Genomic DNA, 22,574 nt, shown 5'->3' with positions numbered 1-22,574 from the left:
AAAAGGAGGTCATCTAGATAACTCAGAATATGACTGTATTCATTGTATTTAAATTGCTGTGGCAATGAAAGCACAAAATTAAAAATTTCACGTGCAGACTTTGAAGTCCCTTGAAAATACATCATTCTTGGATTTCAATTTAAGAAACACTGAGCCGATAGAAAAGGCGCACCTTTCTTATTAACAGTATACCAAAAAAGTTTTTTACTTTTCCCATCTTTAGCTTTATCTCACCACTCCATATTTGTTCTGTATGTACCATTTCAAATAATCAAGTGGAATTCTTGCAGTTCCAAAAATGCCATGTTGTGAATAGACTTCTGTGGCATTGTACATTGGTTCTTTTTGCCTGGAAAGCCCAGTCAAAAGAAGCAAACACATTTAGAAAAGGAGTTTTACTTGCAAGGAAGGTTTGCAAGGGAGTCCAGGATTTAGAATGTTTGGCTCCCCCACATTAAGAAACAAAACAGGTACTTTAAGGCAATGACCCCCACGGGATACCAAGGATTCCAGGTTTACTATTTATGTATTTGTGGTAGAAATAGCAGTATTCTCACATAATATCTCCTCCATAAAGGGCATCACTTATCTTCAGCCATTGTTCAGCCATTGTCATTTAAAAGACAGCAAGTAAGATGTTTTAGTTAAGAAGTCAGTAGGTTAAAGGAGAGGTTAGGTTTTCATTTATTTTGAGAGCTAAAACGAGACAAGATAGCTTTGTTTTTTGTTTATCTCAGTGTACAAGGTATTTGGTTTCTTGTACTTTTATTTTCTTGCTTCTCCATAATGGCAACAAAACATTTTTATTTTCATAGCCCTAATGTCCTTTTTTTTCCTGGTGAGTGCCTACTTAACCTTCAAAACTCATGTCAGATTTTATATGGTCTGAGAAGCCTTTAAACCCTTCTCTGCCTCTAGTTCCCAGTGGAGTTAGGAGTTCCATCTTGGTTTTGCCATAGCCTCCTGAATGGAAGTGATAGCATTCCTTATATTGGTTTCTCGTTTTGTATTGCAATTACTTCTTTACATATTGTCTCTTCTGCTAAATGAGTTGATTCTGAAAAAGGTCAGCACTTCCAGGGATGGGAGAAAGAGGAAGGAGAAAAACTCCAGAAGGTAAAGTTAACATGTTCTTAGTTGGAAATGGAGGGTTGAGAATATTGCACTGGGTTTTAAATTTCTTAAAGACAGAAACTGTTTCTTAATTATCTTTGTAACATTAGCGCTTAGCCCAATGTCACTATCCCTTCCCTGGTGGGCTTTCATAAATGTTAGATAAATAATGAATGTGTTGAAGGTAAAGTTTATGTCTCTTACACTTACATCATTTCTGACTCAGCTGTGACTTACTCTTTCTTAACATATAAAATTGTAAATATAAATGGCTGCAATAAAATTTTCCTTAATTAGCAAATGGTTTATGTAAAACTGCAGTGCCAAACTACCTTAATTTAGGAATATAGAATTGAACAATAACTTTCCATGGAATCAACTAGTTGCCAATGGAGAGAATATAGAGCTGAATTAGGGCTAGGAAGGAGTCATCGTACTTTGACATGACATTTGGTCATTTTGCCTACTTTTATTCTTCATCAAGGTCTTTGCAGTTGTAGTTGAAAGTGAAATTATATCTTTACATTAGTAGAACCATTAAGGAAGGCTATACAAAATTGTTGATAGTTCAAGTAAAATCCATGCTTGCACTTCACATGTTTGTGTTCTCTGGTTTTATGTCAAAATTCCTCTAAGTTCAGTTTTCCTTTTTAATGGAAAGTTCAACTTAAGAGAATATGTGTGTGAGAGAAAGAATTTCTCATCCTATGTAGAAATCAACAGATACGATACCTGAGGACTGTTAGTATATCAGTTATTTTCTGGTTTTAAGAATTTGGATGATATACAGCTCTTTTATATCTTTCTGGTACTTTTTAAATAAAACAATGTGTCAGAATCATAGAAGTTGATTTATCCTTAAGTTCCATCTTTAAGAATGCCTGGTCAATAAGTCAAATTTTTGGAAAGGAGTAGATTAACTGTTATTTCTGGATTCTGTAATTGTCCCTATCAAGAGAATCAATGGACCAACTATCCAACAAGCTTGGTAAGAGTTCATCAAGCTTGTTGGATACAAGCTCAACATACAGTCAGTGGTATGCATTACTCTAATCATACCTATTTAGCAAATGTAATAGAAAAAAAATGCCGTTCCTAATAGTAACAAAAATTATAAGTGATCTAATAATAAATCTAACAAAGATGTGTAAGGCCTTTATGGAGAAAATTATATAAGTTCTTTGAAAAATATCAAGAAATATAAATATATAAAATACATTTATTTATATAAATGCGAATGAAGAGGGATACCATGTTATGGTAAAGAAACTTTAATATTATAAAGATTTAATTTTTCCTATCAGAATGCATAAATTAGTGCATTTCCAATTAAAATCCCAACAGGACTTTTCTCAGAGAACCTGAAAAATTTTAATATTAGTAGAGAAATGCAAAGATATACAGTAACATAGAGGGTCTTTTCTCTGCCAAGTATCAAGGCATATTAATAAGCTGTAGTAAATAAATATATAGACTATTGCAACAGAATGGAATCCAGAAATAGGCTCATGAACAGATAGCAGCTTGCTGTTTGAAAGATAGGATATCATAAATCAGTAGGAAAAAGTGTATTAGTAAATTTTGGTGGGGCGAATGGCTCTTTATACAATACAAATAAAATAAAATTTGATTCGGCTTCACATAGCACACAGAATTTCATTTCAGATGAATTAAGGACCTAAACATGAGAGAAAGATAAAAAAGAAACCTAAAACTTAAATATAAGTATATAGGAGAAGAGGTTTAGGAGTTCAGGGTTAGAGAAAGATTTCTTAAAAAAAAAAAAATGCATAAGACATAAAAGAAAACATTGCCAAATTTGATAACATGGGGAAAAAAAACCACTGTGAAATAAAAGAAATCATAAACATGTTAAAAGACAAGAGACTCTTTGGGAGTAGGTATTTTCATAGTTCAGACAAACAATTGCTCTCCAGAATACATAAAGAATGCCTACAGATCCACGAAAAAAGACAAAGGACCCAGTGGATAAAGAAAAATAGGCTGAAGATACGAACTAGCAGTTTACAGAAGTAATCTGAAAGGCCAGCAAACACGTGGATGCTCGAGAATTGCAAACGAGCACAGCAGTGAGATAGAATTTCTTTACTGTCTGATACCAAGTGCTGCTTGGACGATTAATGAGGGGAAGTGGCATTGTGACGTGCTGCTGAGGGAAGGAAGATAGTGAATTGTCACAACCATTTAGGGAACATTTAGCAGTACTTAGTAGAATGGAAAATGCTTATATCCTGTGGCCCAGCAAGTCTGTTTGGGCATGTGTAATTGTTGTATATGTGCCGCCAGAATCTAGAATGATCATTATTCCAGTCTTTATAATGGTAAAAGACTGAAAATTACCAAATGTACATCTGAATAGGAATGGCTAAGTCATGTATATATGCCGTATTTATGTGATGGAACTTTAATTTTAAAAGGATAAACATCTGAATAAAAATATCTGAGAGTATTAACAGATAAAATTAAAAAGATTGATAATAACACCTATATAGAGTTGGCTATAGATATTTTTAAACAAATAAAAAATACGATGGCAGGAAGACTACCTACCAGCTTTATGGTGCTGGTGTGGTAGAATGGATGTGGGATTGTTGATAAACGGGACTTCAGTATTATCTGTAATATTTAATATTTTAAAAGCCCAGAATCAAATATTACTGGTTGCTAATTGGCTCAACATTTAAGTATGGGAATATGAATATTTGTTTTATTTGTGCTTTTGTATATCTTTTATTAAATTTAAGAACTATTAAATATAGTCGGATGTGAACTAATATTTTTCATAGTAGGCTAAATTTACTTTTTATTTTAATCCCTCTTGAATCTAATGCACTAAAATGTAGAGGAACAAATGACATTTTTACACTGTATTTTCAGTGATGCCAATTGGTGGAAAGGAGAAAATCACAGAGGAATAGGACTCTTCCCATCTAATTTTGTAACAACTAATTTAAACATAGAGTCTGAGGCAGGTAAGTTAAATCTTAGAGAAGGTTCAATCTGTTGAAGTTTTTTACACTTGAATTTAATGGTTCAGTTTGAACATAAAGTAGATTGGCATTTAATTCTTGTATTTTTCTGTGTGGTTTTTAAAAAATTTTTTATGAGTTTATTGAGCTAAACTGATGACAAATGCCAGGGAGCAAGATCGCACATGCTCTCTAACTCTTGTTTGAAAACATTATTTATAGGCAATAGAATTTGACCTACTTCTTAGCAAACTAGGGGGTTAGTTTAACCCAGGTCAATTCCAAGAATTATTTTCTTGTCATTATATTTTAAATCTTTTGAGAGTTAACATAGTTACATATAAGGCATAAAATAATCTATGACCACGCAAATATTTAAACCAACCTAATTGGTTTAAGAGGCAATTTGTGTCTCTTCAGTATAAAGAATATAAAATAATGTAATTAAGATAGTAGGTTCCTAGTTCAGATCTTCTGAACTTTACTAAGTCTTGTAGCCACAGACAGTACCCTTCAGCTGCTGTCAGTCATGCAGAGAAAGCTTCCATTTGCTTTGCAGGCCAGGAGATGAGGGGAACTGAGTGTAAAGAACAGCTAGTAATACCAATGTTGGTGATGACCAGAAATAAAATAGTTCAGTGGTGTTTCAGCACTCATATATCAGGCATTGTGCTAAGTCCTTTGCTTGCACTATTTCATTTAATCTGTACAAGTCTGTGAGATAGGTACTTTTGTTACCCCATTTTACAGATAAGGAAACTGAAGCTGAAGGGTTCTGTGGCTAGTAGGCGATAGAGTCGAGATTCTAAGTTAGCCAGTCTGCCCTTAGATGGTACTTCTGGTAACTCCCTGCAGGACATGTGGATGCTAATCCCTTACCAGTTCTAGAGAAAGAACTTCAATTGAAAGCCCTATGTATTGTGTGTAACATCCTCCTTGTATGGTGGAGTGACGCATTTGGTTAAAATAAAGTTGAGGGAGATGAATACTCATTTGAATACTAACTGCTTTGCTACTATTTATACTTTTTATTTCTCTGGGCTAACTCTCTAAATTGATATGAAAATTGGAGACACCATTTTTAATACCTTTATAGACACTGCTCAAGGGATCCAATATCATAATTTCTCTTTGGCATAGGCTGGAGATATTAAGCTGAAGTTTTAAAAGTAAAAAATATTTTGGGTTTTCAGTATATCTTCATGTTATGCTGAGCTCTGCTGCTTAGGACGTATTTAAAAATTAGCCAGATATTTGAAATACGTGGCTAACTGTTGGGACTTAAAGATCCTTTCATGGTATAGATTATTATAATTTTATTTTTACCAGAATTTACTTTATTAAAGTATAGTACACTATAGCAATATTCCAGTGAAAATTTAAATAGTTTGGGGGCATGTATATTCGTAAATTATTTTTCAACCTTCTCTTTATGATTTTTTGTTTCGTTTTGCTTTAAGTATTATTAAAGATGATTGCAATTAAGTCTTTTTTTTTAATATATAGGAAATACTCTTTATGGTAAGGAAAGAATTCATAGAACTCTGAAATTAGCTAACTGGATAACACTAGATAATACCCTACTCTTCTGTTTATTTATTCACCCTCGTGGTAACACTCAGTTTTCCAGAAAATGCCTGTAATAACAGTTCCCATTATATTGCTTGCTTGTTCCACTAGAATGTAAGTTACGTCATGGTAGGGATTGTCTGTTTTACTCATCGGTGTGTTTCTAGTGCCTAGAACAATGCCTGGAACATAGGGCAAAATAAATATTTGTGGCATGAATAAATGAACATATGTAATAACATTTTGATTATGAAATGTGATGACTGTACTGTGTAAGGAGTTTCTTTTTTTTTTGTGGATAATCACTTACTTATAAATTAATGACTCAGTTGCCAAAGTAAATGCTGAAGAACTTAAAATTTGCTGTGTTTCTGTAGCAGCTGTGGACAAATTGAATGTAATTGATGATGAGGAGGAGGAAATTAAGAAATCGGAGCCTGAGCCTGTTTATATAGATGAGGTAGAGTCCTTCTTTTGTTTAATAGTTAAGCTATCAAGACTTTTAAAATGTATTATACTTGAAAATGCTTGGAAAGAGTAATTTCTATATTCATTGAAATTAAGACTAGTGAGTTTTTAAAGTATCCTATTACTTTTTTAGGATAAGATGGATAGAGCCCTGCAGGTACTCCAGAGTATAGATCCAACTGATGCAAAACCAGACTCCCAAGACCTCTTGGACTTAGAAGGTACTTAGTGAATATTAGGAATTACTTTAATGTCATTTAATATTTTAGCTATTTATAATATCTTAAATTTCTTCTGCCTCGTGTTTGCTTGTAGAGATTAGAAATCTCTGATGGGAAACAAATTAGTATAGTTATATAGTAAACATATTACTTGGAAGGTATGATTATAAACCTACCTATCTTGTTCAAAAAAGAAGTCTTTGTATTTTTGTAAGCCCACTAATGAAATTGGCTGAGGAGATATGCAGTCCAAAAAAGGACAGAATTAGAAATAACGCTATTAAATTAAATGAGTCAAAATGTTAGAAATCCTTATTCCTGTTTTAATTCTCTTTAATTCTCTTGTATCATGATTTTAAAGGTCAAAATTATACATGATCCATGTTAACTTTGTAATGCAGTCATTTGATGCATGCCGATGTGTCTTTTTTAATTTCCAAGAAATTTAAAACAATTAAATGTTTTTATTGAAAAATAAAAATAAAACCTAAAAAACAAACAACAACAACAACAACAAAAACCCAAATGCTTTTATGCCTTTTTAAAAAAAATCCTTTGCGAGAAAAATCTCTGATAAATGATAAGTCTTCTTGAATCTTTTAGTATAAGAAAGTCTGGTTATGCATATGGAATATTGTGGTCATTGTATTGATGTTTACATTTGGAAATATACAACATGTTTAATTTTGAAATTACTTAAATAACTGAAAAGTGTTCATAACTCATCTGTACATAATTACATATCTTACATACTGACTCAAGTTTATTTTACTTAGCTAATACTAGTTTTCTAGATATTCTTAAGATTTTGAGATAACTCCAAATTTCAGTCTATAAACTTAGTACTTTCAGAGAACACAGTGAGATTTCTGTTTTGGAAAGAGTAATTTCTGTATTCATTGAAATTAAGTATTGAAATTAAAGTATCCTATTACTTTTTTTGACTTTGCCTGTGGTCATGTGATATTAATATTGGTTGGTGCTGAATAGTATTAAAATTAGGTCTTTTATAATCCTTTCTTGAGCATAAACTTAATTCTCTTTGTATAATGCATGATGTGCCCTGTTGTTAAAAATTGTCAAAATTGACCTAACCTGGTTTAAATTTAAAGATTTTAAAATATTTTTGTATTTACAGATATCTGCCAACAGATGGGTCCAATGATAGATGAAAAACTTGAAGAGATTGATAGGTAAGATTCTTAATGCAGGGAATAACAAGTATAGTTTTCTTACATGGTTACTTGTTTTGGGCAGAACTTTTAACTAGGGAGTTTTTATGAAACTTCAGTCTTTTGAAACTTTCTCAGTTTCCCAAATATGCAAAGTGGTACTTTTTATTTTGGTAGCAAATTTTTTTCATGACAGGAGTATACATAAAACCGTGGACCCTTGCTCTTGCAGCGCCATTCTTCGTTTTCTTACTTGGGCTAGAACTGAGGGATAATGAGTAATGAAGAATAAGGTTGATTAGAGTGTGCAATGAGAACAGGGATCGTAGGCAAGCATTGTCTTGTTATGTGATGAGAAATAGTATTGGTAAAACTTTCAAATGAAATTTTCCTTTTATTTTTATTTGTGAAACTAAATCCAATGCACACACCCTCTCTTGTTTTTTTTTTTTCTTTTATTCCTGGGTTTCTGCTGTCCTTTGAATTTCATTATTCCACTAATCGTACTCATCCTTAGAAATAGCAGCAGCACTGAAGTATAGACTATCAGGTTTTGAGCTTTTAACTTAGTTCTCTCCCTCTCTTCTTCCTCAGCACTTTCTATCTGAAGTCAGAGGGAGAAGCCATGGAGAATAGAAGACGAGGAATAAGGCTTTAGCAACATTCCATTGTCATACCTTTCTAGATTCTATCGACTGTTGTATAAAACAGCACAAGAACAGAAACTGCTTTACTTCTTATCTGCCTTTGCCAGAGAAGGGTAGTAGCAGCAAGATATTTTCTAGTCAATGAAGATTATAATCTTTGTTCCATGGGTAGTTTTAATAAATACTTTGTATTATCTGCAGAAATGAAAAAAATAATCCCTGTTGCACTTAATGAAATGATGGTAGTCTCATCATATTCTTTTATTCTTATTTTGGAGAATGCATTTACTATCCACTTACACATCTACTACTTTGGTTTCAGTGCAGGGATGTTAATAGTCAAGTGAATAATCAAACTGGAAAAGAAGCTTATGGTTAATTCTTAATCACACTTTTGTTATCATGGACACTAATTTCTGAAGCTTCTTGTGTGGTTTACAACTTAATTTCTGAAAATAGAGTTTGATCTGCTTTATATAGTCACAAGTGCAAGAGAGGAAACAACACAATTTTGTTTGTTTGTTTGTTTCACACATGATATTTTAATAGAGGAAAAGTGACAAGTCCTGATAGGTTGCTCCAGGTCTTTTACTTGACAGCCCCATGTTTGGTTGCTTGCCTTAGCTTCTTGTCTTTTGAGCCTCTTGTATATATATAAAAAGAGCTACATTCAGTAAACAGGCTTGTGGGTGGCTTATGCCAAATAAAGTAGCCATTTATCTTTTATGAACTTGGCAGTTGTAAAGGGAGTTCTTTATTACTCCCAGGAGAACAAACAAAATTGTACCAAGTCAGAAGGATGTGTCTGGAGTTCCTTGGGCAGATTTGAAAATGTTGTTCTTCAGATTTTTTTGCCCCATAGGGTATCTGATTTCACTCACTTTCTCAAGGGAAATCAACAAATGAGCAATAGAGACTAGTTTATATATACATTATTTTCATTTGCATTTTCAAGGATAATTATTAAATTCTTTTTCAGTTGATCCTTTCATGAATATAAGCAAATCAAAATGTGTGTGATTTTGTTTGTGAACGTGTTTTTATTTTAGTCATATTGTGCTCAATAGCATGCTCTGGGCCTTTCCTGCGTACTTTATTCTTATAGGATTTTAATTAAGGCCTGGACTCTTCCTAAATTGAGAACTTTTTCTAATTTGTAGTTGAATTTTCAGCAGAAGCCTATAACTTATGGAACAGAATTTTCCTAGCACTAAAATTATGAATTGGTTGTATTTTATGAGGTATGGGAAGGACTTTCCCTAATTTTATGAAGTCATATTAGCTAGTTATAATAAGAATTGAATAATTCCTCCTCCCATTTTCCCTTTGTGAATATTCTTTCATCGTATATAACGAACGATTAAAATATGAATAGAAAATGTGCTAAATTTAAAAAATAATTTATGTTGCTAAATGCATGCTTAAAAACTTTGAAGAATATGAAAGCGCTTTTCTTCTATATCAGGAAGCATTCAGAATTGTCTGAATTGAACGTAAAAGTCTTGGAAGCTCTGGAACTATATAACAGATTGGTGAACGAAGCACCAGTGTATTCAGTCTATTCAAAGCTCCATCCTCCAGCTCATTACCCACCTTCAGCTGCGGTTCCAATGCAGGTGAGCATGTTTTTTTAGAACATTCTTCAAAATTAAAAAAAGAAAATTATTTTAATTAGAAAAAAGGTTTTAAAGCATAGTATTAAAATTTATATGGGTCATGAGTAAAATTATAAAACTCATTTTCGATAGTCAAAAATTATTTGCTAAACAATTAGTGCTCACCAGGGTAGATTAGATACTGATATTTCACAAATACATTTTAGTTCATTTTTAACATGAATGAAGAGATCATTAAATATATGAGGGGACTTCTGGTTCTTCATATGCTTTTGTAAATATGGAGCATAAATCCTTTAAGTAAGTATAAATTCTTTCTGTAAATATAGAATATAAATTCTTTGATTTAGGACATTGATATATCGAAGTCCTCCAGATGAGGTGCTGATGCTGTTCTTGTTGCTCAACAAGCAAGATTTGACATTTCTGTCAAGATTTCTTTCATTTACATGGATTATTAAAAGGCTTCATTAATGAACCTCTTTTGTTCTCAGATTATGCTTTATAATTTCTTATCTTAGATTCATGACTTAAATTGTTAAAAATTCATGCATCATGAGGATATGATGTAGGCCTATTGATGCAGGTTCTAAAAGATCATCTTTTCCTAGGACTTTACACCTTATCTGTGCTTCCCAGCTGAAGTGAATACTTACATTTGTCAGTTTCCAGTATTCTGAATCCTTTTTCAAATTTCAGCCAATTAGCAGTCGAATTTAGAATGAGCTCAGATGAACAAAATTCATGTTAATTTATGAAAACTGGTATGTCAAGGAGCATGTGAAGGAGATACCAAGGAGAGAAGATCAAATGTGGGTGCATAACCTAGATGACTTGACATAATTGTTAAGAAGAAAAAGAATAGTTACTATGGTAACTGTCACATCAGACAAGATGCATTTATCAAATATGCCATGCTCTGAACTTTTGAAAGTGGTGAAAGTCATTACAAATGAGGGTAGAAAGGATTTCTGGGTGCAGAAGACAGCTAGAGTTTATTCAGTGTTGCTTCCGTTTTCAAAGAGTTATTTGATGCTGCCGTGAAAATGGAACAAAAAAGAAATGCTTGTACTATTATATCATAGAATTATATGTTTTATTTGCTTCTTTGCATGTCTATAAATGGTTGTCATTCTTATGATAGGTTTGTGTGTTAAGTTGCATGCTATTTACAATCTGTATTTTTCTAAGCACAACTTATTTAAAAAGTTAGCTTTCTATCAGTTTGATTCCTCACGTAACTTCTATCTACACTATTCATTCATAACAGCATTTGAACTATTCTAAGTTTCTATTCTAATTCTAAAAAAATACCTGTACTAGAAAAAGTTGGAATAACACAGTTGTATCTGTGAAGGAACCCTAAGCTGCAGAAGAGGTCCATTCCCACAGCTTCAGCCTGTTGTCAGTGGGTTGTTACTTGTCTGCTTAAGGAAGTGATATGATTGCACTTAATGTAATTGATTTGGCAATGTAGCATTCTAAATTTTCATGTCAATGGTTTTTGCTTTAGAAATAGCTTAGTTTAAAATTGGAGTGATGATAGTTACTATATGATATATATTTAACTTGCGCATTGTTTTGAATGCTATATTTGGTAGGCAGATGGTAGATCCTGTCCTTAAGGAGATGTTACCTGAAAATTAGGGCACATATAAATATCAGGGATTTAGACTCTTTTGCTATTTCTTGAGAATACATCTTCTCCTTTACCCACAAAATTCTTTATTTTTATCTGCCCTAAAGGCAGGAAATAAAGGAGACATGGCCAGAGAGGCCTGCATCCTGCCCTGGTACCATTTATTCTTCAACTTATTCTCCTAAGTTCCATTCTTAGGAAGGAGTTGAAAAATCATCCTGGGGTGAGGGTAAAGAAGGTTATCATTCTGGTGGTAATTTGAAGTGATGATGGGTTGCCTTTCAAGGGAGTATTTAGTTTTCTGTGGCTCTACAGCAAGACAGGTTACTGAGTAATAGGCAACCTGGATGAATTTCAGCGTGCTACTTAAAAGTACACCACCTCCCTTCCTATCAACCCCCAGCAAAATAAAAGACCAACCAAGTAAATCATAGATTTTCATAGATTTGGAAGCTCTTTACTTTTTATACTAGAGTAGATAGATTGGTGAAACAAGATGGCTCCCCAAAGAACTATAACATTTTATTTCATTTAAATCTTTAAAAATTTTAAATTGTTAGGCAGATGTTTGGGAAATCAGTGGGTCAGCTTTTTCTCTTTGGTTAATAGACATACCCAATTCAGGCGCATGGTGGAAATTACATGGGTCAAGGCATTCACCAAGTCGCTGTTGCCCAAAGCTACAGTTTAGGACCAGATCAGATTGGTTCACTGAGATCTCTGCCTCCAAATGTGAATTCCTCAGTGACAGCACAGCCTGCTCAAGCTCCATATTTAAGGTAAGTTTTTGGGAGCTGTGGTTCATTTTGTAATTATATATGTTAAAATTTCACAGACTTTCAGAATGAGAATAAATTGAGCCTTCTCTTTATAATAATGCTATCTTTACAACTGAGATGAAACTGTAGAACTGCCCATTCATAATCCCCCGAAGTCTTAATGATGCTGCTCTTAGCTTTGCCACCCATAGTGAGAAATGGTTGCACATAGCATATAGTCTGGGTCCCTGGGACAAAATAAAGCTAACTGTCCTTTACAGGGACCAAGCCCATAATAATATATTTAGCATGGTGCTGTAATCAGCCTAACAAAAGTAATCCCAGACATATTTATCTGCATATACTTTTAAAAATCAGAAAACTGATTTTTGACTCTAAAAAAAAGTGTGTTTGAGTTGTGGAATTTGTAGTCTGATTTTTTTTATACCAACACTTTTATTCTGAAAATCACGTTTAAATCTTGCCTTCTATTATCTTGACTTAGCCACACAGAATGATCGTTTAATATAGTCATGCGTATATGATCTCTAATGTCTCTCCCCAATCTTAAATTACTTGAGTATAAATCTTAAATATTATCTGAAAAATAAACCTGTTCATATTGATGTTCATATTTAATTCTATTAAAATGTAAAATTTTGTTATCCTGGGTGACACTTAAGTACAGAGAAAAAACTGGAGTAGTATAGATGTTAATCCTCCTATATTGTAAGCAGTGTATTTGGTGTAATTTAAAATTATATATCTTTTAAAATAAATGTATGCTATACTAATTACAGGAACAAACAGAAGTCCTGCAATTTGGTGTGATTTTCAACTTGGTTTTTTTTTTTTTTTAATAGTGTTAATAAGTAAACTATAGGTCAGAACTACCTTCACAGTAGATTCAGGGTCCTGCGTAGATTACACCATTCTCCTTACCTTCTTGAATTTTATGTAGGGATTCACGTTGGGGACTATCAGGGGCAGCTTTGAAAGTGTAAAGAATGTGTGAGGAAAAGAGGGGTCTCCTCTGTGCTGGATCGAAAGATGGGGGAAGGGAGAATATGGCTGAAGGTGTACTTGAGGTGGGATTTCATTTTCATTGAAGCTGGCCAAGGGTACCACTGTAAGAAATAGTCTGCATTGCAAAAGATTTTTAAATGATTTGGGTGAGAGATTTTGGAGAAAACGGAATTAAATAGGCCTTATAATTTATATTTTCTTTTTGCGTATTTTCTTCTTACCAGATAGAAAAATTACATTAACAGTGTTGGATAGGTGGAGTGATTAAGTTATAATTAAAATAAAAGAGCTAGTAAATTTAAAAAGATGGAAAAGGCGTTTTTATTTTCTCATGATGATTGATCTTTGACCATAACCTAGATAATGCAAAGTAAACATTTTTTTTTTTTTCTAAATTTTGTTTGTAGCCCTGGACAAGACACTGTTTCCAATCCTACTTATATGAACCAGAACTCTAATCTTCAATCAGCTACTGGTGCAGCTGCTTACACACATCAGATGGGGATGTCTGTGGATATGTCCTCTTACCAGAACACTACTTCCAATTTGCCGCAATTGGCAGGCTTTCCAGTGGCAGTTCCAGCTCATTCAGTTGCACAGCAGCAAACAAATTACCATCAGCAGCCTCTCCTTTAGAAACAAACCAAGCTTTTTTCTTGAAAGCCTTCATAAGTGTATTACTCAACCTTTATGATTCTAATCTGAAGCTATTAAAAGAAAATTTTTTTTTTCTGACCTCAAAAAGACCATGAATAAATAAAGCACAAAAACTTCTCTTACTGTACTAGGCCATAAAAGGGTTTTTTAAATCCAGTTTGTTTGAAGTCAAACTTTTGAAGAGGGGCAGCTTTAAGTTGCTTCTAGTTAGTTTTGTGTTTGTTTCAAATTTCTCTACACAAATCTGGACACCCAATAAGTAGACTTATGACACTAAGCAGCATGAGATGGGAGCGTTAACATTTTACTGTAAAGAAACGGCTCTTTACCTTTAAAATGCCACATTTATTGAGAGAGCACTGAAACCTTTAAATATTTTTTATCTGCATATTTTTTCAGTTTCCCACACCATTATTTTAAAAGGTAAACATCTTTTGCGCAGGCATTTAGCTTGCCAACATATTTCCTTTTGGCTCTTCAAATTGCAGTTGTGTTTGCAGTGCTGTCAGTTTTGCTCTCAGTGTTATGTTGAGTAATAATTAGCATATAATTGTCTACAGAAGCAAGAACAATCGGAGGGAACAAAAATGTCTTCTGTTATTAATAGTGAAGACCATGTCAGTGCCGATGTGTGATAAAGCATTAGCTAGTCCCCCCTTGCCAGCAGTAGGCTAAGGAAAGCCCTACAAAACATTTCCATTCCCTGGAGAACAACATTTCTTTTCTTACAAGGGTCCCTGGGATTTAGAATTGCCACTATACTGACCTTTTCAAATGACATTGCCATTCCGGAATGAAGGTACGGTCCATTTGTTTTCCTTCCTGCAGTGCAGTGTGCAGAGATGCTGCATTTCCTTTTTACAGATCACATAGGAACTTGAGACATGAGGCATTCCTAATAATTTGATGCAGTGTATGCCAAGAATGGATGATAATGTGTTTTTACTGGTACGTTGTTTTTTTTAAAGAGGTGCTTCTAGTACCATTGCTATACCAGACTGTTGAAAAATTTGGCCATTCCTTTCAGAAGTAATTCTGAGCCTGTGGGATAAAAGCAGGCAGTGGACTGATAGCAAAGCTATCAAGACAGGTTTTTGGAAGCCTACATTTTAAAATAGTTTATAGTGCTCATCGATTGCACATACTGTAAGAGTTAGGTAGTAAACCAATAGGGATTGTTTTCTCACCTAAAAATTTGCATACTATTACATCATCTACCAATTTTTTAGATAACACAAAATAGAAAATGCAAATACATATGCTTACAGATACATGATATTTAGACTGGGAAAAAATAATGGGCAGAGTTTAGTTTATAAAAAGTTAATTGTATGGAAGCAAGATTTCTATATTGTTTTTTAAAGAAAGCCCTTAATCTTTCTACTAATAATCCATATGAAGCCAGTGCCCTGGAAATTTTTGTCATTTACTGTTTAAAGAAATTTGATTCCAAGTGTTCCTTTTTCAAAGGAACTATCCTAGAACAAAATAGCCTATATATTACTTGGTCTACATTTAAAGGGGAAAACAAGCAATATTTGAAAGCCCAGTTTTTGTCTTTATCTTATTTTAGATACAAGTAACTGGAAAGAAAGTTTTAACCTTTAATATTTCATGTTCTGTTTTTCACCCAGTATTTTCCTTCCTTGTTAATTATATACTTACAAAGTCAACTTACTTTTTGGAAATGAATCTTCTTTAAAGAAAACAAAACAAAATTTACAATGCTGCTCTTGATAGTTAATGTTTGCATATACATGGAAAGCCTTTTTTTCTTGCAAACAATATTTAATAAAAACATTTTAATGTTTGTGTAAATATCTCATGCATGGTTGGATTGGAATTGTAAAAGACTTAATCCTGCCTAAGTCTTTGAACTAAATACTACACACCCACTAAATTAGGATTGGCCAATTAAATTTACCTTATGTAGTTTTGGAATAATATAACATTCGACATGTATATAAATAATGTATATTGGCATTTGTGAAATTTTATACATCCAGAAGTTTCTTCTTCCCTTTAAATTAAAAATAATTTTATTTTTGCCATACTATAATTTTATGTTGCAGGCTGTTGATAGTATAAAAATGTTATTAAATCTGTGTACTGAGATATTTTGGTGTTAATAAGAAATACAGGGTTGTAATTTTGCTTTCTTCTCCATGATCTTATGGATTGTATTTATTTTAAGACCTGTTTATAATTAAATGTTTTCTGCCAAAGAAATTGTCTAACATCAGATTTCTACATTGGGTTCATACTTACTGTTTTATATTAAAAATAAAAATAACTTCTGCTTTTTCATATGAAATCTCGGTACATGAGAAAGAATTCCTGAAAATTTATAGTAACATTTTCATTAATATAGAAAAATTTCTCATGGGTGTTAAAATATATGAAGTGGGATATGTTCTTATAGTTTGGAAAATGTACATTCTACTAAACATTGTCTTGTAATTTGGTGATTTATTTATAAAATTACCTGAAAATGAAATAATTGTAGTATTTATCAATTAGGATTTGAAATTATTTGCAGATACATTGTCATCATATACTGTTTCAAGTAGGTGATTCTTGGCTACATAACAAATTTCACTATGCATTTTGAATCTGGTTATAAACTTTCACCTTTCAGATTTTTAAAAAATTGATTTTAAATGTTTCACAAATTATGGCTTAGGGAGTCTAAAAAAAGTTTTTCATAGTAAAAATTGTAAGTGTCAAGATTCCTGGCTTCTAATAGAGGATTTATTGAATTGTTTTGATGGCAAAGCTGAAGTTATTTTTGTAAGTAAGAAATTATAAAGAAGATAGCACCAATCTATCATGCTTTGTTTCTGTCAAAAGACATTTTTCTTATATAACATACTTAACAACAGTTTTAGTCAATAAAGAAAGGGAGGACTCAATTTTGGGATTTGATATTTTTCACTAGTTTGATTTAGTTTCTTTTGAAGATTAGAGATTTATTTTGAAAGTTTTCCCAGAAGAATTATTCTAATTTTACCAAGTTAAATTCAACGACTGATGTGCTTGTAAGAGAAGACAGACACACAGTAAGGCGTGTGAAGATGGAGGCAGAGATTGGAGTAACTGCCACAAATCAAGGACTGTCTGGGGCCACCAGAAGTTGGAGGAAGCAAGAAGAATTCTTCCTTAGAGGCTTTAGAGGGAACATAGCCCGTCTGATACCTTCATTTCAAATTTCTAGCCTCTAGAACTGAGAGAAGCAATTTATGTTTTTAAACCACTGAGTTTGAGGTGCTTTGTTACAGCAGCCCTAAGTAACTAATATACGTAGACAAAACTATACAGCAAAATCTGAGTACCAGGCATTCCAAACTTTTATATGATTGGTTAAAATTGTCACATGACTTCTGAGACAAATGTCTGTAGTACAGGAGCAGTCTTTTATTATCTTTTCTCAACAATAATGAAGTGTGGATGAAACTAAAATGCCAGTTATTCCCATTTTTATTGATTTTACTATCACATCTACATTTCGATAATTGATTTCTTTATGCCAGAGGTGTTCACAAGATTATAACAATACATTTGCTATCCACTCTTCTGATCATCTTGAGTGTGGGTATTGAAGGGATATGTTAAAGGCAAGCAGAGGAACAAGAGAAACAAAAAAACTAGATGGATATTCCTCACAAAACCTATTGAAGAGTGGAGTTTCATGTTCTTTTTATTTTACACTAATATCCTAAAGAGAAAAATAAAAGTTTTCCAATGTGTTTACAGCAAGTTAGTGACCTCTACTGATTACATTTGGGTCAAGGGAGCCCGCTATCTTTTTTAAAAAAATGAGGTGAAATCATATAAAACTTTCTGTTTCAAAGTGAACATGTTTCAGTGGCATTTAGTGCATTCAAAATGTGCAATCACCACCTCTAGTTCCAAAATTAGACCTTTGTGTCTGTCTTCTTTCACTTAGGATAATGTTTTTGAGGTTCATCCCCACATACACTACAGTATATGAGGTTCCTGTTCTACAGTTTGTTTATCCATTCAACTATTGATGGGTACTTGGGTTGTTTCCACCTTTTGGCTATTGTAAATAGTGCTGCTATGAATGTGTGTGTATTTGTATTTGAGTACCAATTTTCAATTCTTTTGGATATATATACCTAGGAGTGGAATTACTGGGCCATATGGTAATTCTATGTTTAACTTTTTTGAGGAAATGCCAAACTTGCACAGCTGAACCATTTTACATCCCCACCAGCAATGACGAGGGTTTTGGTTTCTCTACATCCTCACCAACACTTGTCATTTCCTATTTTTAAAAATTACAGCCATCCTAGTAGATGGTAAGTGGTATGTCATTGTGTTTTTTTTATTTGCATTTCCCTAATGACTAATTATGTTGAGCATCTCTTCACATGCTTGTTGGTCATTCGTATATATATCTTCTTTGGAGAAATGTCTATGTAAGCCTTTTGCCCATTTTTTAATTGGGTTGTCTTTTTATTGTTGAATTGTAAGAGTTCTTTATATATTCTGGATACTAGACCCTTAGTAGATTCATGATTTGCAAATATTTTCTCCTATTCTGTAGGTTTTCTTTGTCTTGATATTCTTTGATACACAAAATTTTTTAAATTTTGATGAAGTTCAGTTTATTTTTTCTTTTGCTGCTCATGCTTTTGATACCATATCTAAGAGTCCGTTGCCAAATTCAAGATCATGAAGATTTTCTCCTGTTTTCTTATGAGTTTTATGGTTTTAGCTCTTATAACTAGGTTGTGATCCATTTTGAATTAATTTTTGTACATGGTGCGAGGTAGGACTCCAACTTTATTCTTTCGCATGAGGTAGTTTATCTCAACACCATTTGTTGAAGAGACTGTTTTTTCACCAGCCACTTTTTGACACTGCGATAACATACCTTAATGGTAGTCAGTTCTCGGACCTAAGTTGTACAACAGTGATGCATCAACCCCTTATCTGTATAGTTGGTCATTCGAAGAGGAGACAGCCTTGTTTTCCCTCATCACTTCTATCATGCGCCTAAAGGGGAGTCAGTGCTATCTATAGCTCCCAGCGGTGAATAGATACCCATGAACAGATGTGTTAAGTGTCAACATAGAGATGGTTTTTATCTGCCACAGATTTTTTACTTTCCAAGTAACTTCAGACAAGTGTTGTGAAAAGTGCAGTTTAAAAAGAAAAATGGGACTTAAAAACCCCAGCCAAAAATAATTATCATATTTCTTCCTGAGAAACCCACTAGAGATTTTCACCTACATGTCATTAGTCAAAACTGTGTCAAAAGGCTATCCTTAGCGGCAAGCGAATCTGGGAAAATGAGTATTTTGCTTTTCAGCCTCTAAATATAGAGAAGGCAGGGGAGAAGATGATTGGGAATGAATGTAGAGTGTGCCATTCTATAGTAGGTGCCACAGAGACAAACCTGTCCAAGTGTGCTTTTAACCGTGGTAAATAAATTCAAAGTCAAATTAGTCTATTGCTATTCCATGGTCAAATAAGCATGCTCTTGTTCAGATTCTCTAATATAAGCATACTATAGTTTCTAGTCAATAAAGGCTAGAATGAAAATATTTACATCTGACCTGATTGTTAAAACTGGGACATTTTTTTAAAGCCACTTCAGGAGGGACAGAAAAGGCCCTGCAAGTAGAGATGGGGATAAAAGCTTCAAACTGCTCTTGTCTCGTCTGACTTTTGAGACAGATGAAAAAAATACTTATTTGCATTCATTAATTGATTCATCATTTGCATTCATTAATTTGACTTGATTGAAAACCATTTTCATATACATTATCATTGAATTTTCTTAACACTTGTTAGGGAGAGAGGTAGAGGAAGAGATTAAGTTATCTTCACAAGCTAGTAAGTGGCGAAGCTGGGATTCGAAACCAGGCTCTGTCTGAAGCCCAAGTATGTGCTTTTCCCTCCTATATTAGTACAATATTACCTAGAAATACTTGTGTATTAAGGTTATCAGGTAATATCCTGTAACTGCTTCCTTTCCCACAAAACGCTGAGATTGACGAGGTCTCCACGGGCTCATCTGGATATAAAATGCCTTCCGATGTGAGAATACTCATGTAGGAAGAGTGTAAGAGTCACTGGATATATTTAATGTGTATGTTGTAGTACAATTAGCTCTGTCACACAGTTGGGCTGATGAGACCAGAGCTTACTGTAAACAGACTGGCTCTTCTAAGAATCTGTGAGGAGGAGGGGTCAAACATCAAAGAAAGCAGAAGCTTAAGGAAGCTCACAGAGTTCTGTGTTTTGTGAATAGAAAAGAGCAAAATTTCAAGGAGCTGTTCTGAGGAGAAATGGCAGGTGACAACTAGTTGAGGCTGATTAGAACTAGGAGGGTAGTTCTGAATTGAAGCTTAGGGACCCAGGGCCTATACACATGTAGCCTGGCTTCTCCAAGAATCAAAGATGCTGAGAAAAATCTAACTGGAACTCAGGGTTCTGTTACATTCTGGATAAGGGCCAAACTTTAGAATCACATATTAGGTAGTCTTCATTTCATCTCACCCTTGGCAGCCCTCCTAACCTCTTCCACTTTCCTGCATACACGCTTGATTCCAACCCCACCACCCCCCAACTCAAAATTCCTCAGATTCCAATTTTGCTTTTTCACACCTGTGTTTGGCCTTGTTACTTTTCTCTGCCTGAAATTCTTTTGTTTATCTAACAGTCTTTTCAAGTGTCAGCCCAAATTTCACTGATTCTGGCCCCCAGACCACTGATTTCTGTAGCATCTTGTGACTGTTACAGTGGTTGCCATGTTGCACTGGAATGATCTGCCTCTGTGTCAGATACTATAATGCGCATACTATCTGTACACATGACATGTTTTGGTCAATGAGATGTAGGTCAAAGTTCTTGAGGAGGGCTTCCTAGGATGCAAGAAAAAACTTTGAAGGGAAAGGCTTTTGGCTCTTTTCTGTCCTCCTGGCTTAGCAGGCAGATGCAGTGTCAGGAGATAAAAATTGTGACCATGAGGAAGAAAGTTATGATGGCTCAGGAAGATTAAAGGTACCTGGCTCCTTGACGATACTTGCAAATGCCTATACCAACTCTAGACTATCTTCCTCTGGACTTATTCACATGTAAAAAATTAAATAAACCCCTTTATCTGTCACCCCTATTTGTCTGGACTACTGTTGGTAGGATTTTGCTATTTGTATCTAAAATCATTCCTATCCCCTAGGTCTATAAACTCCTTCAGAATTCAGAGCTGTGTTTTATTCATTGATGTATCCCCAAGGCCTAGCATAGGCACATGAAATGTTTTTGGAAGAATAAAAACATTTAGCAGAGAGTTGCACAGCCTAGCATTCAAAAAATATGAATTTCTTTGACTCTTTCTTATCCTTGGGATTGTTACTTATCATTATCATTCCATTTTAACACGTGTGAAATCAGGATGTATTACAGTTGATGAGCATGTATTGTAGGATTTCATTTTATTCCTTTAAAGCTATTCAGTCAATGATGCATCTTAAATTCTAAGTTGTTTTAGAATCTAGGGAATATAGCATTATATTAACTATCGAGAGAGAAGGGGGCTAGGGTTCCATCTAAGTTTCAAGAAGATCAGTGGCTCTTTTTAAAATAAATATCTTCGTGTCTTCAGTGCTCGTCAAATAATACTTATGGATGCTTTCCAGAACAAGATGCTCATTTTTCTGCTCTGAGCCCAGAGATTGCAGCAAAGGCAGAAGCACAGTGAACATTTCTTTCTTATTTGTGGTGGGAAACTATACATCACAGACTCTTGCTATGGGCTGGAGGAGGGGGCATGTCCCATTGTTATTTATGAAAAACAATAAATAACCTAGAAGGTTGAAAAGTCATAGTCAGATACTCGGGCAGTTGACATTAGCAAGAGAATATGGGGATTAAGAAAAAAGCAAATTCGATGTAATGGTCCCGATAATACTGGATATCACAACTTCCATGTTCCACACTTACATGTTTATACTGGTTGTCAATCAGTACAGATTCATTCAAGTTCCAACTTTGAATCTCTATAAGCTTATGTTCTTCACTGGGGACAGAAATGTAGAAAAACAAATTTGAATATATTTGGAATTTAAGTGACATAATTCAGCACCTTAATTTGAACTTTTAGAATACTTCCTTTCATGTTATAGAAAGAATTAGCATAATTTATGACGACCACGACAAATGGTAGAATGACGATGATGAAAGATAGAGGTGACCAAAATTTATAATTGTGTAGTTTAGTTAGTCTTCATGTGGAGGGTTGTATTGTTTGTAGTTTTTTACCCTTTTCCTTTTCTCTAAGAGGATCATATATGTCTGCCCATGCTCTTTACTCCTGGAGTAGTGTTGCATGTCATGTGTTGGCCAACGGGATATGAGCAGATGCAACCGATGCTCAAGTCTAAGCAGAAGCTTAAAGAGACATGAAATTCCTGCAGCTCTCTGGTTTCCGTTCTCTTTAGAGCTAGTTAAGTCCCATATCAGGGCTGCTTCTTCAGCCTAGAGCTGGGAATGGGAAGATAAGGAGAACTGAGTAACAGTCTGGACCAAAACCATGGGCTACATAGCGCTGTAATACATTAAGATTTTAGGGGGTCTACGGCCATGCTACCCTGAACAAGCCCAATCCCGTCTGATCTCAGAAGCTAAACAGGGTCAGGCCTGGTTAGTACTTGGGAGATGTGTTTGC

The 22,574-nt window shown here is 34.0% G+C and overlaps 1 protein-coding gene across 3 annotated transcripts in view; it reads left to right on the top strand.

The window, feature by feature from the left end:
- Positions 1-16,373, top strand: part of STAM2 (signal transducing adaptor molecule 2) — a 38,174-nt gene extending 21,801 nt beyond the window's left edge. For 2 of the 3 annotated variants that reach the window (XM_039856021.1, XM_039856023.1), the window contains 7 exons: positions 4,012-4,106; positions 6,050-6,132; positions 6,274-6,361; positions 7,500-7,554; positions 9,646-9,796; positions 12,045-12,214; positions 13,627-16,373. In XM_039856021.1, coding sequence (XP_039711955.1) covers positions 4,012-4,106; positions 6,050-6,132; positions 6,274-6,361; positions 7,500-7,554; positions 9,646-9,796; positions 12,045-12,214; positions 13,627-13,855 — 871 coding nt within the window. In that variant the 3' untranslated portion in view covers positions 13,856-16,373. The remainder of the gene's footprint in view (positions 1-4,011; positions 4,107-6,049; positions 6,133-6,273; positions 6,362-7,499; positions 7,555-9,645; positions 9,797-12,044; positions 12,215-13,626) is intronic. The other variant, XM_039856022.1, reaches the window with a different exon arrangement.
- The last annotated feature ends 6,201 nt before the right edge of the window (positions 16,374-22,574 follow it).

This window comes from Pteropus medius, unplaced genomic scaffold (assembly GCF_902729225.1).
Source record: "Pteropus medius unplaced genomic scaffold, Ma_sr-lr_union100, whole genome shotgun sequence".
Taxonomy (NCBI): Eukaryota; Metazoa; Chordata; class Mammalia; order Chiroptera; family Pteropodidae; genus Pteropus; species Pteropus medius.
This window is presented reverse-complemented; position numbering and strand designations above follow the sequence as displayed.